At 45.4% G+C, this 19043-nt stretch overlaps 2 protein-coding genes across 4 annotated transcripts in view; one reads left to right on the plus strand and one right to left on the minus strand.

The window, feature by feature from the left end:
* Positions 1–19043, plus strand: part of LOC104653208 (uncharacterized) — a 95961-nt gene that overhangs the window by 18431 nt on the left and 58487 nt on the right.
* On the minus strand, positions 1835–15404 carry CHST4 (carbohydrate sulfotransferase 4). 3 transcript variants are annotated; one of them, XM_074406035.1, is made up of 3 exons: positions 15194–15403; positions 14331–14495; positions 1835–3733 (listed from the first exon to the last, which is right to left on the minus strand). In XM_074406035.1, exon 3 carries the CDS (start codon positions 3713–3715, stop codon positions 2555–2557), a length of 1161 nt encoding a protein of 386 aa, XP_074262136.1. In that variant the 5' UTR covers positions 3716–3733; positions 14331–14495; positions 15194–15403; the 3' UTR covers positions 1835–2554. The 3 variants fall into 3 exon arrangements, with proteins under 3 accessions (XP_074262136.1, XP_003939989.1, XP_003939988.1); XM_003939940.4 differs by having other exon boundaries at positions 14142–15404; XM_003939939.3 differs by having other exon boundaries at positions 14331–15403.

Raw genomic sequence — 19043 nt, forward strand, 5'->3', positions numbered from 1 at the left:
ACCATGCCTAATTTTTGTATTTTTAGTAGAGACATGGTTTGTCCATGTTGGCCAGGCTGCTTTCAAACTCCTGACCTCAAGTGATATGCCCACTTTGGCCTCCCAAAGTGCTGGGATTACAGGAATGAGCCATCACACCCGGCCTATACAGCATGATTTTATATTATGCACCCTTATGCTATATAAAAATGCCATGATATTATATATTCTTTAAACTTTTTGGCCTAGGGGGATGGGGTTCAATTAGGGATTAGATGACACACATATCAAAATGAATTTAGACCAGAGTTGTCCAATCAAGCTTTTGCAATGGTGGAAATTATATCTGTGCTGTCCAATACAGTAGCCGCTAGCCACATGTGGCTATTGGGTCCTTGAAATGTGGCTAGTGTGACTGAGAGGCTAAAAATTTATCAACTTTTAATTAACTTAAATCTAAACAGCTACTGGTGGCTAGTGGCTATCCTATCAGAGAGCACAGCTATTTTCTTCAAGGGTGTGGCTCTTAGATTCTGGACTTCATTGCATATCTCAGACTTGGAATGTAAGAAATTTAAAACTGTTCTAAAGTGGATCTTGAATAAGACCCCGAGACTTTTCGTGTGGCTAGTCTCTTTTCTTTTCTCAAAATAGGGTGATCTTTTTGGAGAAGGACAAGCAGGCATCACATAGGGATGGCTCATAAAGAGGTTGCTAAGTTTAAAACAATTCAGACAGAGGCCCAACTTTCAGAAGGGAAGTCAGAGATGGTTGAGTCTATCACTGTTCGCTTACTGGTCCTTTTCACTCTGTTCACACCATCATCTGCTGTTCTGGTCTTATTTTCAATGCTGGAAAATTTTACCCTGACCTTGTTTAGGAAGTAAACATTTGCCTTGTAGAGGCAAGCATTTGCCTGGGAGATCCTATCCTCTTTAGGAGTTTTTAAAGATTTGGACATCAGAATAAATGAGCTCCTTTAAAGCCACATACAAATTAACTTCAACAGACCCAGCTGGGAAAAGTAGCTACTCAAGTATTTCAAGCAGTGGAGAAGAAGCTCAATTACTACTCGGCAGAATGGAGTGGGGAGTTCTGATCTGACATGGAGGAAGCTTTATGAAGCTCGCCAAAAGGTGGTAACAAAAAGAGAAAATGACACAATCTAGATGTCAGACTTGGGACAAAGTGAGATATTTAAAAGTCAGGACTCAGAGGGCCATGGAATTCCAGACATATAGGGAGCTAGAATTCTTTCCAACTCGAGGACAGCACCAGTGGCAAGAGCAAGTGGCATACATGCCCGGTGTTTGTGGCAGAGTCACCTTTCTTGGAGCAAGAAGGTGAGCAGTGCTGCTGCCTGGTGCAAGGTGTGCTAGTGCCACGCTAGCCATAGAAGAGTCACCAGAACTCCAGCCCCCACACTGGGGGATTCTGATCCTAGCAGATGTGAGGTAGTGCCTGACAATTCGCATTTTTTAATAGGTGAGATTCTTCTGTAAAATTAGATCTGGGGGCTCCTGCCAAGACAGAGAGACAACTTTTCTTATTAGGAGAAGGGTCCAGGAGGAGCTAAGCAGCACCAGTCATACCAGAACTGAGGTCCTCTGGCTGAGGGATCAGAGTAAAAGATCTCTCTGCCCAGACCCTACGGTGACGAAGATGGCATTATCACAACTTATACCTAACACAGGAAAGAAGGGGCTTAGCTGCTGGTTGTCTACTTTCCACCAATTCTTAACAGGGTATAGACTTAGTTCATCATCTGAAACCAAGCATTATGGTAGCAATTTTCTGTATACATGGTTGATAGAAAAGGTATTTAAAAAATGAATAAAGATGATTACATCTGTTCTTAGGTTAGGATCCCCTAAGAATGAATATTCGCTGCTAGTAATTAAGAAGCATAAAAAGGGACATTCCAAACAGAATCTTATTTTGGAATTTTAGTATTAACAGATGGCAGCTTCACCAGCCAAAGTCTTTTATGTGATAGGAAAATGCAGAGGGGAAATGACATTCAAATGCAGCTCAGGCACCCCATGAACTTAAGAGCTTACTCTGTTGTGCAGAGATTTTGTTTCATATTTATGATAACTGATAGCTGTGATGTTCAAGCTCAGAAGTAGGCATCCAACCTTGTTCCCCACTTCCTTTTTTGAATCCACCGGGAACTCCGAGGGCTCAGAATTTGTGTCTCTGTGGAAAACACTGGTGAAGTTTTTGGTGAAAGATTCCCCATTGGGCAAGATGTGGACAGGGAGGTTTTTGATCAATTCCACTGATACTGTATCACCCTTAATGGAAGATGATTAAGAAGGAAGATTAAGAAGAGAAGAAGAGCAATACCCTGTTGCACTGATGGGAGGTGCTACTCACATAAAGTTCCTGAGTCTGTTTTCTAGACACAAGCATGGACACAAAAATCCTGCTTGAACATGTGTGGGCAAAACTCACACTCAATGTGATACCTACAGACAGGTAGTTAAGGCTCAGAGATGTAGGCAAGGCTCAGAAGCATTAGAGAAAGTGACTGAGGCTGACACCAGGTGGGGACAAAGCCTCCTCAACCCTCTTAGCGGATTTGCTCAGGCACAGTCCAGGTAGACAGAAGATCCAACAACAGGTTTCTCTGTTCTCGTTCGGATCCAACGTGGCGGTAGCCTAGCATATCCATGGTATCGCCACAGACTTTCTGAAGTCGAGAAACCTTTCCATAAGGCAAAGACCAGCGCCAAGCCTGGGAGACATTGAGGGCATTCCTGGCATTTGTGTGGAAGGCGTGCTCACCCATGCCCTTGCCTCGAGTGATATTATGCACCCAGGTCTGGAGGTGGGGCAAGAATTCCAACCCCACGAATTCATACATTCGGGAAGTCTGGGCCACAGGGGCTCGGACCAGGTCCTCATAACGCATGAGCAGGTAGCGTTCCTGCAGGGCCTTGGGCAAGGACTGGATGGTCTTGTAGATCTCCAGCTGGCTTTGGCAGATGACCTGCATCACATAGTAGGGTTGGTCCTCCTTCTTGAGTGTGTGCCCGTGCTGCCCCATCACAATGCGACTGTCAATCATGAGATCCCCTTCTGTGCGTTCTCGGGAACGGAACACGGCCCGGGGGTCCCGGACCAGGTGCACAATGTGCAGGTTGAGAGAAGGGTCTTTCAGCAGCGGGTAGAGGGACTGCAGGTTGAAGAAGCGTACCTCCTTGAGCACCACGTGGCTGTAGGAGCGGCAGGCCTTCTCCACCACCTCGAAGGGCTGTTGACTGCACAGGAGCCTGCAGTGAGCCTGGGGGATGATTTCATCTCGTGGGAAGATGTTGCAGGCAGGTGTGGAACACAGGGCCCGGCTGATTTCCCACTGGAAGAGGCTAGACTGTCTCCGGGGACCAGGTTCCATGTAGGCATCAAAGACGCTCATGTCACACAAGAAGATGGCCCGTATCAGATCCCGCACTGCCATGTGCAGAGTTCTGGCGGTGCTCTGCCTGAAGGTCATCCACACGTGCCAGGCAGGCTCCATAAGGTAGAAGACATCTGGGTGTTGCCCAAAAAGCTGCCCCACAAAAGAAGAGCCGGAGCGCCAGGAAGACAGAACCAGCACGTGCATGCGCTTTGGCTGCGCCTTCACAGACAGCGAGCTGATGTTGTGGCTGTACATGTAGAACAATAGAGCAAAGATGGCCATTTGGGAAACCAGAAACAGCAGGAGCCTCATTTTTTTAGGCACTAGCATTGTGTTAAAGTGGAAGACCTTTAAGGAACAAGCAGAAAGGGCTGAGTTAGGCTGCTGTTTTAGTGTCTGCCTTCTATTCCCCTTCTGGCCAAAGCCACCTGCTCTCTGACCCCTACCAAGGAGCAACATGGAAAGCCAGAGGATTCCTGCAAACACTGGCACCACCCTCTCTAAATCAATTGCTGTCCCTTACACTTAGTGTGTTGATACTTTCTACTTCAAGGTCTTTAATTCCTCCTTCCTGGTCTTTCTAAACCAAGCCACTGTGCCCATTGGTTTACCAAGAATATCTGAACTCAGCCATATTTAATCAACATAAGGAAATGGCTCCATCATGGTGCCCTGATGACAAGGATGTCTTCAGATGGGCCACTTAGGGGAAGCTTCACCTCAGTCTGACTCAAGTCTTGGTTGAATGTCTTGTGATTCCTGCAGAAACGGGGAGATAGCTACCTAGTGGGGAACTGCCTCAAGACCAGCTTACCCACCCTCCATCATAAGGGAGGCTGCAGCCAAGACTGTGTCTCACCTCCTTCCCTCACTGCCGTTAAACATAGGACTTTCCACTCCAGTCCCACAAGGGATAGGGCTGCAGGCTGTACAACTGCTTGGCTTTAGTTGGCGTCATCTCCTCAAAGGCAGAACCAAGTGCCCATGGTGCCTGTCATCTATTTCTGCTAGCTGGCGTTTTGTTATCACTGTACAGCGAAAAGTCTACTTCCAGCACCTGACCTCACCTGCCCATTTCTCACCTTGCCCCAGGTAGCAAAGCTCTTTGATTTGGTGTCATCCCATGGAACTAAGGCCATGGGGAGTTGATCCATTGTTGACCTTGTATCTGTGTAGGTGATAAACTCTCTGAATCAATTTGGGCAGAATTAGAGTTATTTGAGTTATTAGAGTCTCCTTACTGGCTGACTCTAAGAAGGTGCTGCAAGCCACCCTAAGCACTACATATGTCAGAGCTGTGTCACTCCCATTGGTGATACTTGTGGCCCATAACTCCCACACTGCTGCTTGAGGCATGCTTGACTACGTGGGACAACCTACTCAGGACCGCTCAGTACAGTTGGGCAAGTGTGTATCACACAACCCTAGGGAATGCCATCCCATCAAGAATTTAGATATTTATTTTTAAGATTTTTTTGTAGGTGATAGTAAAGTGTCTTAGTCCAACAAAGTAAGTATATTAAGGCTAGATGCAGCGGCTCATGCCTGTGATCCCAGCACTTTGGGAGACCCAGGCGGGTGGATCACTTGAGGTGAAAAGTTTGAGATCAGCCTGGCCAACAGGGCAAAACGCTGTCTCCACTAAAAATACAAAAATTTTAGCTGGGTGTGTTGGTGCTCACCTATAGTCCCAGCTACTTGGGAGGCTGAGGCAGGAAAATCGTTTGAACCCAGGAGGCAGAGGTTGCAGTGAGCCGAGATCGCACCACTGCATCCCAGCCTGGGTGAAAGAGTGAGACTCCATCTCCAAAAAAACCCACAAACAAAACAAACAAACAAAAAACTATATTAAGATGGTTTTCTAGTTGATAGACTGTAAATATCTAGAGAAAGAAGTCTCACTTTATGATTCATAGTAAGTCTAATACTGACTAATGGCAACGTTTTGCAGTCAGGACTTGCTTCATGTGAAAGGATCACAGTTCCCAGTGCCATGCTAGAATGGCATTCCAAGGGAGATCTTAACCCTTCTTCCCATGTGACTCTCTCATTCTGGGTGACCTCCTGACATAAATAACTATTGAGAGAGAGAATAGGTATTTCACATAGTAAAACATTCTTAGTAGTAGTAAGGTGTTCATTTGTATATCACTATGTACACAAGAAATTCTCCCTTCTGGGTTTAATAAAAAATAGAGGCTAGAATTCCAGATAGTAACTGGGGCTAGATTTGGGGATTTGCTATTTTTGTGGTGGCAAGTCTTATACCAACTTTTTAAAAAAAGTTTTTATCGAGGCTGAGACAGGAGAATTGCCTGAACCCAGGAGGCGGAGGTTGCGGTGAGCCGAGATCGCGACATTGCACTCCAGGCTGGGTAACAAGAGCGAAACTCCGTCTCAAAAAAAAAAAAAAAAAAAAGTTTTTATCTTTTATTGTTATTATTATTTTTGCAGAAATGAGGTGTTGAAATGTTGTTCATGGCCAGGTGCAGTGGCTCATGCCTGTAATCCCAGCACTTTGGGAGGCCGAGGTGGGTAGATCATGTGAGGTCAGGAGTTCAAGACCAGCCTGGCCAACATGGTGAAACCCCATCTCTACTAAAAATACAAAAATTAGCTGGGCATGGTGGCGGGCACCTGTAATCCCAGCTACTTGGGAGGCTGAGGTAGGACAATCGCTTGAATGCGGGAGGTGGAGGTTGCAGTGAGCAGAGATTGTACCATTGCACTCCAGCGTGGGCAACAAGAGCAAAACTCTGTCTCAAAAAAGAAAAAAAAATGTTACTTAGGCTGATCTTGAACTCTTGGCCTTGAACAATCTGCTAAGATTACAGGCATGAGCAACTGTGCTCAGCCTAAAAAGGTTTTAATTTTTACCTTTTTTTTTTTTTTAACCTAAAAAGGTAATAGTTACATGATTCAAATTGTTTTGAAAAGTGTCTACAGACTCAGAATTTAAAACAAGCATTTTCTCAGATTCTACATGCAGGAAGGAAAGGAGTACTTGGCAGCCTGCAGCCCAGCCTGCCATACCCCAGGCTTTTAACATACGTCACTGGGGAGGGGAAATCTTATGACAGTCACTTGTGCCTGTGAGGGAGGCCTGCAGTCAGAAGTTAGGAAACTTCTAGAGCCATTTGTAAACATGGGCAGTGACATATCTTAAGATGGGTCATACTATTTTTCCAGAGGAAAGAAAACCTAAGAATTTTACTAGCTGATAAATCAGTCCCCTCTTCTTTACATACTGACAGCTGCTAATGCTAGCTGGTATTTTGTCATCAGTTGTACAGTGAAAAGTCTACTTCTAGCACCTGACTGCATCTGCCCATTTCTCAACTTGCCCCAGATAGCAACTGAGATCTTTTTTTTTTTTTTTGAGACAGAGTTTTGCTCTGTTGCCCAGGCTGGAGTACAGTGGTGCAATCTTAGCTCACTGAAACCTTCGCCTCCCAAGTTCAAACAATTCTCCTGCCTCAGCTTCCTGAGTAGCTGGAACTACAGGCTCCTGCCACCACACTCAGCTAATTTTTGTATTTTTAATAGAGTCAGGGTTTTACCATGTTGGCCAGGCTGGTCTCAAACTCCTGACCTCAAGTGATTCGCCTGCCTCAGCCTCCCAAAGTGCTGGGATTATAGGTGCGAGCCACTGTACCTGGCCTGAGTTCACTTTTTAATCTGTCTTTTCAGTTGCTTTATGTGTACACAAGAAAATTCAAATATATATGTGTTCTTATTTTCGTCTTTCAAATGCAAAAAAAAAAAATTACAAGTTGTCTGTGCTGTGCTTCCCTTTATTTTTACTTGTCAGTATGTCTCAGGGAGCATTCCTGGGCAGTTCATAAAGCAGTTCCTTGTTTCTTATTGCTTCAAAGAAGTATTGTATGGATTAACCCGTTTATTTAGTTAGTTTCCTCATTGATGGGCTTTCAAGTTGTTTCCAGTCTTTTGCCATTTCAAATGCTTCAGCGATGACCTTTAATGATTCACCCACCATCACACATGTATGTAAGATCACACATGTATCATCAGCATGGAGGCAGCCTTCAAACTGATCAGAAACTATTCTCTACCTCCAGGGCTTCAGAGACCTGCCAGAGAGACAGTGGGAAGCCACAGAGGAGACTCTTGGCATTTATAGCTTTCTTCCTGAAGGGAGAGCATGTTTTGCCAGCTCGTGGGTTTTCCTTGGAAGCCCCCTGAATCTTCTGGGAAGTATGTAATGACTCATGCTAAACCTTGGGTGGCAATAGCAGAAAAACCCCTTCTCTTCCATTCATAATAACAATGCTTTTCCTCTGGATGTGCTAAAAAGATCCAGTGAGGATTATCTCATCTTCATGGCTGAAAACCACTTGTGTACGGCAGGAAAATTCAGTGAGTGGTAATTCCTGCCTTGTAGTCTCAGCCCTGTAGATTAGAACAGGGCCAGCTAAGATGTGCTCCTAGTTCTTAAAACTTGAGTCCAGGAGGAAAATGATTAGAAACTAGGCCATTATTAATCATAGCCAAGGATGCCTTCCCTCCCCGCAAAGACTGAAGAGGTGACTTTAGCAAGGGAGCTTCTCCTAAGGGCAATGTGAGTATGAGAAAAAGTGTGGAACAAAAATAGGAAGCAATGGAGCAAAATCAAAAAGAGAGGAAAATGAGAAGCACTTAACCTGTATACAGTTATAAGGAAATGGTGATAGAATTTTATAAGCAGGGCTTATAATTAGGAAAAAGCTAAGCCGGGTGCGGTGGCTCAAGCCTGTAATCCCAGCACTTTGGGAGGCTGAGGCGGGTGGATCACGAGGGCAAGAGATCAAGACCATCCTGGTCAACATGGTGAAACCCCGTCTCTACTAAAAATACAAAAAATTAGCTGGGCACGGTGGCGCATGCCTGTAATCCGAGCTACTCAGGAGGCTGAGGCAGGAGAATTGCCTGAACCCAGGAGGCGGAGGTTGCGGTGAGCCGAGATCGCGCCATTGCACTCCAGCCTGGGTAACAAGAGCGAAACTCCATCTCAAAAAAAAAAAAAAAAGGAAAAAGCTAACATTTCCTAGGGATTAAGAGAATAGACCTTTCAAAGCGACACCCTCCCTCCATCCCAGCTTTGGGCCAGTTCTGAGTCCTGTCCGGGGTTTGGTGGCTCTGGGCCCTCTTTGCCTGCCAACTGCTACTGGCCTCAAGCCCATTTCCCCCCCAAGCTGGAGCTGGGCTTCCTAACTCTGCCCCCAGTTGTTCCCAGGTGTTAGTTGTCCACGGTTCTCAGCAACTCCTGTGGAAATCCTCTTCCTTCTTTTTCTTTCCATGAGCACTTGTCCTCACTAGAAAGTGTAGGCTGTTGGGAAGCAAGTCCTATCCCTTGTCACTGAGCCCCAGACACATCTGGATCTAGACAACACATGATGGACTGGTCGGAGAGCCAGGGGACACTTCAGGATGTGTCTTGGGCAAAACTCATTCTGAAGACTGTAATGAGCAGCAGAGGCAGATACTCCCGGGCCCTGGCAGAAGGGAGGTGACACGAGTCACCAGGGCGCTTCATGAAAGGAGACTCTTCAATAGTGTCCTCCAATCCCGCTTGCCCATTGCCAGAATTCCCAGTTACTTGTCTCTAGGGTGGCCTTTGACACTGACCTTTCTCTTCTGTCTCTCCACATCTCCCTATCACCCACTGCTGCCCAAAACTGCCTTCTTCTTTTAAAAAAAAAAAATTATTATTATTTTTTGAGTCAGAGTCTCGCTCTTTCAGTGATCTGAGCTCACTACAATCTCTGCCTCCTGGGTTCAAGCGATTCTTATGCCTCAGCCTCCCAGGTAGCTGGACTACCAGTGCATGCCACCATGCCCAGCTAATTTTTGTGTTTTTAGTAGAGACAGGGTTGTTGGGCAGGCTGGTTCAATCCCCTGACTTCAAGTGATCCTCCCACCTTGGCCTCCCAAAGTTCTGGGATTACAGGTGTAAGCCACCACACCTGGCCCAAAATCTATCTTTCATTTTTTGGAGTTGGGGTCTCACTCTGTCTCAGCATCTCCCCATCACCTACTCTTGAAGGAGCTCCTTCAAGATACTTTTTTCATTTTTGACTAGAGACTGGACCTTGATATATTGCCCAGGCTGCTGTCTAACTCCTGGCCTCAAGCCACCTTCCAAAGTGCTGGGATTGCAGGTGTGACCTACCATACCTGGCCACAGCTATCTTTTAAAAGCACAAGTCTATCAAATCCCTGCTTAAAATTCTTCAAAAAATTTCCAGTGTATATGGGATTAAATAAACATCCCTACACCTTGCACCGGGGTCCTTCATGGCCTGCTCTTGATCTCCCATCACTCCCCTCCATTTTAGTGCCTCAGGCTCCTGACTTTCTGTTCTTCTAAACTTGCCCTGTTGTTTAAAAGCCCTGAGATTTTTGCAGGACAGCCATTCTTTCTTTAAAAATCTGACCACAGCTTGCCTTCTCCCTGAAAGAAGTTGTCTGTCTTCCTCCTGAGATTTTTTTATTTTTATAGGGAGTCTCACTCGTCACTCAACCTGGAGTGCAGTGGGATGATCTTGGCTCACTGCAACCTCCACCTCCCAGCTTCGAGTGATTCTCCTGCATCAGCCTCCCGAGTAATTGGGATTACAGGCACACGCCACCATGCCTGGCTGATTTTTATATTTTTTTTGTTTTTGTTTTTCTATTTTCTTTGAGATGGAATTTTGCTCTTGTTGCCCAGGCTGGAGTGCAATGGCACGATCTCGGCTTACTGCAACCTCTGCCTCCTGGGTTCAAGTGATTTTCCTGCCTCAGCCTCCCAAGTAGCTGCGATTACAGGCATGTGCTGCCGCACCCGCTATTTTTTTGTATTTTTAGTAGAGATAGGCTTCTCCATGTTGGTCAGGTTGGTCTTGAACTCCCAGCCTCAGGTGATCCACCCACCTCATCCTCATAAAGTGCTGGGATTACAGGTGTGAGCCACTGTGCCTGGCTAATTTTCGTTTCTAGTGGAGATGGGGATTCGCCATGTTGGCCAGGCTCATCTCGAACTCCTGACCTTAGGCGATCCGCCCGCCTCAGCCTCTCAAAGTGCTGGGACCACAGGCATGAGCCGCTGTGCTGGGCCCCTTCCTGAGATTTATTTGTTCTCCCCGACCTTCCGTTAGCAGCTGTCTGTCTCTACAGTAAACAGCTGTATGGGTTCCTCTCTTCTTTCTGGCCAGCTGTAGCTTGCAGGCGTCCCCAAACTTTTTACACAGGGGGCCAGTTCACTGTCCTTCAGACCGTTGGAGGGCCGCCACATACTGTGCTCCTCTCACTGACCACCATTGAAAGAGGTGCCCCTTCCATTTATCCGGGAGGCCGGATAAATGGCCTCAGGGGGCCGCATGCGGCCATGGTTTGGGGATGCCTGGCTTAAGGGAAAGGCTGTATCTTATCTTGCTTACAGGTACATAACAATTCTACAAATGATCAGGGCTCATTAAACACTTGCCGAATAGGTGAGTAAGTGAGTAAATAGTTGAGCATGGGAAGAGGCATAGTCATTGCTGGAAAGCAGAAAACCAAAGGAACTCGAAATTTCAAGAGACTGAAATGTAAGTATCCTTTTCTGAAATGCACATGGACATTCTTTAGCATCAGTGAGTAAAAGTTATGTGATTACGTGGAGCAGTGAGCACATAACCCATGCCGTCTCAGTCACTTGAACCAAACTGCTTCTAAAGTCAGAGGCATAGGTTAAAAGCAAAATGGCACAGTAACCATCAGTCCAAAAAAAAAAAAAAAAACAGTTACCATACCAAGCATGCGTTAATTACAACCAGGAGGGAAATTATTTTTCCCTGCTAGTATGAAAATTATTTTGAGCAAACATTTAAAGAGTAAAAGCCTCATTGCTGGGTGACACCCTATCAGCTTGAATCAGCTCAGTTACTAGGTTGACAAATCAAAAGCAAAAGCAAAACAAACAAAACAAAACACAAAAACAAAACAAAACACAAAAACAAAACAAAACACAAAAACAACCTCAGCACATTCTATCATCACCAGCCCCCAAAATTTAAAAGCATGTTACTGCAATAATGGGTGAGCGGTATCATCTTAAAACACAAATGACAGCCATTTCTGAGGAGTCAAGAGAAACTTAGGATCTTGGAAAACATCACCAAAGGTGAGAAGGGAGGACCTAGGTTTGGCAAAGGAACCGTGAAGGTGCCAGATGGGCGACCTCATGGAGCAGCTGATTATAGAGGGCTGAATTATAGATGTCCCCCAGGTTGGTGCCATGTAGCCTTTTAGAGGCAAAATGGGAAATTCTGAGGGAAAAAACCCAGACAGATATTAATTTAAGAATTCTGGATTCCAGCCACTGGGTACATTTCTAACGTAGGGTTCCTGTGAGATCATGCCCCCTAGAAGTAGAAATTAGATACAGCAGAAGATACCTTCGAACAAAGAGAGAATGGTTGGGGAAAGCGGCATCTTTCCAAATAGCTTGAAGACCTGGGAAACCTCTGACGCCAAGCACCTGGGCAAAGGGAGTCCATATAGCCAACTCTTCCTAGACAGTGTCAGGAGGATTGAACCTGGGTCCCACCAGGGCTGTGTCACTAGTGCCAAGGGCAGTGCCTGGCACATAGTAGGTGCTCAAGGAACATCTATCAAAAAATGCCAGGCGAACATATATTGTAGGATGTGAGGTGCCCTCATTCACCCAGAAAGCAAGATTGGACAAGATATTATAAACCAAAAATAAAATTCTAAGGACCCTCAACCATCTGAATGGAATTCCTCCTCAGCCAAGACTCTGTTTTTTGTTTTTGAGACCGAGTCTTGCTCTGTCATCCAGGCTGGAGTGCAGTGGCATGATCTCAGCTCACTGCAACCTCCACTCCTCATGTTCAAGCAATTCTCTCTCAGCCTCCTGAGTAATTGGGATTACAGGCACATGCCACCACACCCGGCTAGTATTTTGTGTTTTTAGTAGTTAGACAGGTTTTGCTATTTGGTCAGGCAGGTCTTGAACTCCTGACCTCAAGTGTTGTACCATCTCAGCCTCCCAATAGTTCTGGGATTATAGCTCTGAGCCACTGCGCCCGGCCAGGGGTCTTTTAAAATGTTACCCAAGAGACTGTTTCAGGCCATGACGAGAAGTGGGGTCTGACATGCCTTACTATACCGCTCCAGCATTATCACCAACACAGACCTTACATCTGGTAAGAAATATTTTACAGCCTATTCTCTCTGAAGCCTACTACCTGAAGGCTTCCTCTGCAAATAAGAACTTGGGTCTCCACAATCCTTTATTTTAACCCAGACATTCCTTTCTTTTGATCCCAAGTCTTTAGATAAACTCAACTAATTGTCAACTAGAAAAATTGTAAATCTACCTATAAGCTGGAACCTCCCACCCCTACCTCCACCCCAACCCTATTTCCACCCCTGATTCAAGTTGTCCTGCCTTTCTGGACCAAACCAGTGTTTTTTGTTGTTGTTGTTTTTGTTTTGCTTTGTTTTTTTTTTTTTTTTTTGAGGTAGAGTTTTGTTCTTGTTGCCCAGGCAGGAGTACAATGGCAGGGTCTGTGTTCACTGCAGCCTCCACCTCCCAGGTTCGAGCAATTCTCCTGCCTTGGCCTCCCCAGTAGCTGGGATTATAAGCACCTGCCACCACACCCGGCTAACTTTTTTTTTTTTTGAATGTATTTTTAGTACAGATGGGGTTTCGCCATGTTGGCCAGGCTGGTTTTAAACTCCTGACCTCAGGTGATCCACCCGCCTTGACCTTCCAAATTGCTGGGATACAGGCATGAATCACCGTGCCTGGCCAGATGTAATTTTTAAGTGTATTTGATTGAAATCTCATGTCTCCCCTCTCGAGTGTATAAAACCAGCTGCATCCCGACCACTTTGGAGGCGTGTTCTCAGGACCTCCTGAGGGCTGTGTCGCAGGCCATGGTCACTCATATGTGGCTCAGAATAATCTCTTCAAATATGTCTGACTCTTTTCATTGACAATATTTATTTTACACATAGGAAAGTATTGCAATTCCAATTAGAAGTTCCCTCGGGGAAAGTTGTCCCCAAAGCCATACGATATACAGGTATCTTCTACCTTAGCTGATATGCTGGCACCAAAACTTAATCATATTGCACACGTGCGTGGTGTGCCACACTTTTAAAGCCCTTTTAACTGCAATGATAATAATGATCCAGTTAGATATTTTAGACAGTGATGGGCCACTCGCTCATTTTTCAGAATGAATGAAACTAATTGATGGGCTAATCTGGTATAATAGCCCTTTCTGGATCAGAACCCAGGTTTTGGGGATCCCAGGGCTGAAGGTTTTCAATGATCATACTCTCCCTCACCTTAGCTAGAGAACACCTACAGCTCCTTACACCCCCAGTCTCCACTCCTCAGCAGAAAACAGGAGAAGCTGCAGGAGGTACAGAAATTTGAGCTCCAGAGCCTGGATCTGAACGAGTCAGTTACACCAGGGGACCATCTACAAAATACACATCAGGAAAGTCTGACCTGCTTTCTGGACTCTTTTTGGACACATTTAAGGACAGAGCTGGTGGGGCTGTGGAGCTGCTGGTAAGAAGCTTGTGTTTTTTTTTCCCCAGAAAATTCCCCAGGTGATCTGATTTATCCCCTCTACGCAAACCCCCTTTGCCACCAAAATCTCCAGCTTAGCTGTCACAGGCTATCTGATACTCTTGCTCCAGCAGCTCTGGGATAATGGCTCTGTATTGGAGTCGTACATAGAAATTCTCTTCTTACCTTGTGGCTTGGGCTTCCCTGCTGCTTTGGAGAGGCTCCCTGCTAGCCTGGCGGTGCGCTTTTCTCCTCTGACTCACCAACTCCCCTCTTGGCTTCCTCCTCCTACTTGCTTTTGCATAACCATCCCTACTCAGAGCACATTTCGCTGTCCTCTCCCTTCTGCCAGAACAAAAACAAAAAAGGACCCACCTTGCAAGACGGGCTTGAGAAAGCACTTGCTCCCAGGAAGCTGTAACAATAACAGCTTTAACCTCCGTGAGACCCAAGGTGTGGGGAGACTGCTTGAGGTGGGCTGGGAGAAGCAAAGGAGGAAGCATTTTCTCCCGGACTGGAGGCATCCTGGAATGTTGACTCCTGAAAGGCAACTGTGAAGGTCAACACCCTTGGGGAGGAGTGGGAAGGGGGAAAACAGAGAAAGAGAAAGAGACACTGGGAGAACTAGTTGATGAGGCTGACGGGGAAATTTTAAGACACAACCAGAAAGGCCACAAAATCTCAAACCCAGTTCCTAGACCTTACCTTACCTCCGAGGAGAAAATGTGAAAGTTGTTTCTTGCATTGCACCTGCCTTCTCACTCCACCCTGGGTCTAGGGAGGTAACAGTTCTGAGATTCTGTGTCATATTCAATATCTTCACCCTTGCTACAAGAGGTAATAAATATTTCCCGGGAGGACATAGATGTACTGGCTTGATGGTACAGGAGAAAAAAAATCCTCCTTAGGAAAAAAAGTTATCACTAAAGATTGTAACTTCTCCCTTGCTGTGTGCCCTTGGTCAAATCAGGTACCTACTCTGTGCTACTTTACATGGTTGTCATGAGTCTGAAACAATGGATGCCCATGAATAAGTGTAAACTGTGGTGGAGAATGGGAGCCTCAGACTTTCAAGTTTGAAATCTCGCTGGGCAAGTCATGCCACCTCTTTGAGCCCTAGAATATCATCAGTGTTGAATAAGGGTAACAATATATATCTTACAATATTGTTGTGAATGTTAGGATTAATACATATGAAGCTTCTAACACAGTATACGAGTTAAAAAGTGGCTGTTTACCTTTCCCCTCCCCCGGAACTCAGCTGCCAGTTCCTTTCCCAGACCTTGGAAGAGAGAGAGCAGGCAGGGAGCTGTGAGAGCTGAGATGATCTTTGTGGATTTCCATCAGCTAAGTCCACTAAGCACAAATGACAAGAACCTGTGGTGGTATTGATTTCAATTGTGTGGCTCTTCCTTCCTGTTTCTCTCTGGCAGAGAGAAGAGAAATTTCTTTTCCTCCGGTGAAGGACTTTGGACAGAGGTGTAACTGGAGGCGCTGGAACTGGGCAGTTGGTAGTTTTGCTTTTGTGGACAAAGAGGTGATTCAGGTGCTGGCACGACAGAGTGAGCTGGCACAAGCCTTAATCATGCTACTCAGAATGGTGTGTAATAAATGAACTGTTTATTTCTGCAATTTTTCCGTTTATTATTTTCAAATCATGGTTGATGATGTGTAGCTAAAACTGTGGGAAGCAAAACCGTGGATAAAGGGGGAACTCCTGCAGTTTTATTCCAGCCCTTTCTAACATTCATTTCATGTTTTTTCAAAGCCTTCCTAAATATGGTGAGGTCACTCAAATACATGACAACCCCCAAGTAATTTCGATCACCTGCCATTTTTCCCTTGCTAGGAATTCATGGTGGCAGAATGCCCAGCAGCTGAAGAAAGGCATTCTCTGGTCATTAGTATACAGTGATGACCAGCATGTTCAGAAACTGGACTTCCAAGGGTCTACCACATTCCACAGCACTGGGAAGAAATTTGAATGTTGGTGTCTGATATCCAGGCCTTCTTGTGGAAGTCCTGCAGTCCATGTCTCTAAGGCAGCACTGTCTAATAGCAGTCTTTGTGATGATGGAAATGTTCCATGTCTGCTCTATCTAGCCACTATCCATGCAGCCACTGAACACCTGACATGTGCCTAGTGCTACCATATTGGATTGTGCAGTCAAGTGAGAGATCTAATTTTCTTCTTGAGTCTCACAAAATCTGATGATAGATACGGACCTCTGTAGAAAAATGTACAGTTGCTCGTACACAAACACAAAGTCATGTGCAATGTCAAGGAATCTCAGGTTTAAAATCCCTACAAAGGGCTGTGTGCACTTCAAGTGGTTTAAAGACAATTGTCTCCTGGGGACCATTATTCAGCAGAGTGGCTGGTCTCAGCTTTGCCCTTGGAATTTTATCGTCTTTACTGTCTGGGGATCCACCTGAATGGTGACGAGACCTGGGGTCAGCTACTGACTTAGACTCTGATTTTCTTAGGGGTCAAAAGGATCTTTCTGCTGGTTATACTATCTGTTCATGCAACCTTACTCTAACCATCACTCCTTGTGTACTGAGATTGCAGTTTCTTCACTTCCACACTTATTTACACATCTTTTCTGTCCCTAGTGACACTAAAAGGACAGTGAGGCTTCCTTGAGTTTCTTTTTATGTGGGGGCTCTAGCATTCCTCATTTTGCTCTGAGCATTAGCCTGCAATGCAGATGTCTAGGGCTGAAACTGTTGAGGAACGTGTCACTCCCTACATTGGTCACCAACCCTGTTTTGCTTACCAAAGCCAGTGTCTGGCCTGAGTAGGTCACTGGCTAAGTGACTGAGTTTAGACAATAGATTCTGGAGAGATAGAACTTTGTAGTTTGGCTAAGTTTCTGAAGGCTGCAGAGACTGGATCTTAGCATCATAGGGAGCCAGTGCCTTCAGAATCAAGGCAGGAGGGAAATCTTGGCTGCTGTAAATCCTATTCTTAAATGGGTAATTGCTTTCAGTAGAACCTTGTTCCTTGAACTGGACCCTGGTAGTGAACATCTGTGTAGGGAATCCCCCAGCAATAGGATGTCCTTAGCTGTGTTAGAACTATTTGTTTCAACAGTGGGAGAATAAGCTGGACTAGAATAGATCAAGATTAGGGAAAAAATGAACACAGTTTTAAGTTTTTCCTGGTTCTTGCTTTCTTATTGCTCCTTTGAAGGGCAGAGAGGATGGGAAAGTAGGAAATAATGAGCCAGGAACACCTAGGAAAGCTCAGGCATCCCTTGTATGTCTTTGATGGTTCAGGAACATAGCATTGCTGGATAAATGTGGCTTTATCTGGAATCAGGCTCCTGAAATTCTACCTTTGGTCTTCCAAAAACTGTCAGAGACTGCTCCAGGTGAACCGTGGTGATTTAGTTAGGGAGTTTCCAGATGAAATATGGGGAGATTATCAGCGTGTCTTGTGGTGGACCGTAACCTCATGTATCACATTGATCACACAGTGTCTGTGTATTTTACCTTTAAATAGCTGTCAAATTTGTCCTCCTTCTTTTTATGTCAGCAGCCACTGTCTTCTGTCTGCCTTTCAATTTTTTGCTTGAATTTCTGCCAACAGCCTCTCACTTTTCCCCATATCCCCAGTCTTACCCCCTCCAGCCTTCCCAGTCTACCCTGCAGCTACAGTGACCTTTCCTAGGATGGATCTGATCCCCAGCATTTCCCTGATGAAAACACTGCAAGGAAGCTCATTAGAGACATGGTACAAATTCCTCAACATGCTTAGTTAGTCACCTTTTAAGAGCTGGTATCTCTTGGCCGGGTGTGGTAGCTCATACCTGTAATCCCAGCACTTTGAAAGGCTGAGGTGGGTGAATCACCAGAGGTCAGGAGTTTGAGGCCAGCCTGGCCAACATGGTGAAACCCTGTCTCTACTAAAAATAGAAAAATTAGCTGGGCACCTGTAATCCCAGCTACTCGGGAGGCTGAGGCAAGAGAATTACTTGAACTCAGGTAGTAGAAGTTGCAAGCAGGTGGGTAGATGATATGCTGGGAATTTGTGGAAATTCTCTTCTTATTGCTTTTGTTTTTCTAGTGAGTGAGGGGATAAAGTTGTCAGCTGAGTCTGAGGATGGGGACGGAGTTACGGAAGCTTGAAGAGAGAGGGGAAGATATGGAATGGCCATCTGTGAGAATACATTAGTGACTGTGCCAGGGTAATGGAAGTAAGATAGATGAGTGCTGCTGAAGGTGAGTGATCATAAACTTAAAGTGAAAGCAGATAGCCGAGGTGAGTACTTTTTCCAGCCATGTTTGGCTGCTACTACTTGTGTGGGCATGGGTGGAGAGTTAGATTTAAGTAAGATCTGTGCTTTTTTGGAAAAGTACAATGAGGTATTAGAGAAGCAAGGGAGCCTAGGGGATATTCAAGGGTGTAATTATAATAATGAACCATGAAATTTAAGCTGGTTAAGAGGAGAAACAAGCTGGGTGCGGTGGCTTACGCCTGTAATCCCAGAACTTTGGGAGGCCGAGGCGTTCGAGACCAACCTCGCCAACACAATGAAACCCTGTCTCTATTAAAAATACAAAAATAGCCAGATGTGGTGGCAGGTGCTTGTGATCCCATCTACTTGAGAGGCTGAGGCAGGAGAATCACTTGAACCAGGGAGTTGGAGGTTGCAGTGAGCCGAGATCGTGCCACTGCACTCCAGCCTGGTGACAGAGTGAAACTCTGTCTCAAAAAAAAATAAATAAAAATAAAAATAAAAAAGGAGAAACAAGGACACAAAGGTTATAGCTGAGCTAAGTTGGAGGGCAAGCTTTTTGGGAGCAAGGAGGTCAAGGATTTGAGACATCAGGGCTTTGAAAGTGTCATCTCTAAGGATATTAAGTTCATGTAGAATTGTCCCAGAGTAGGGTTGGAGAGTGATAGGGGCCATATAACTGTAATGAGGGCAGTATAGTCTGGTTAATATCAGAGTCAAAACTGGAAAGGTTTAAGAAGGAGGGAGCCAGAATAATCTGGAAGCAGCAATGAGGAACGAGAACACCTATCCCACTGCGGAGTGTAAGAGGAGCAGCCACCACTTGAGAGGACTGCAGAGGAAG

This window comes from Saimiri boliviensis, chromosome 1 (assembly GCF_048565385.1).
Source record: "Saimiri boliviensis isolate mSaiBol1 chromosome 1, mSaiBol1.pri, whole genome shotgun sequence".
In the NCBI taxonomy this organism is placed as follows: Eukaryota; Metazoa; Chordata; class Mammalia; order Primates; family Cebidae; genus Saimiri; species Saimiri boliviensis.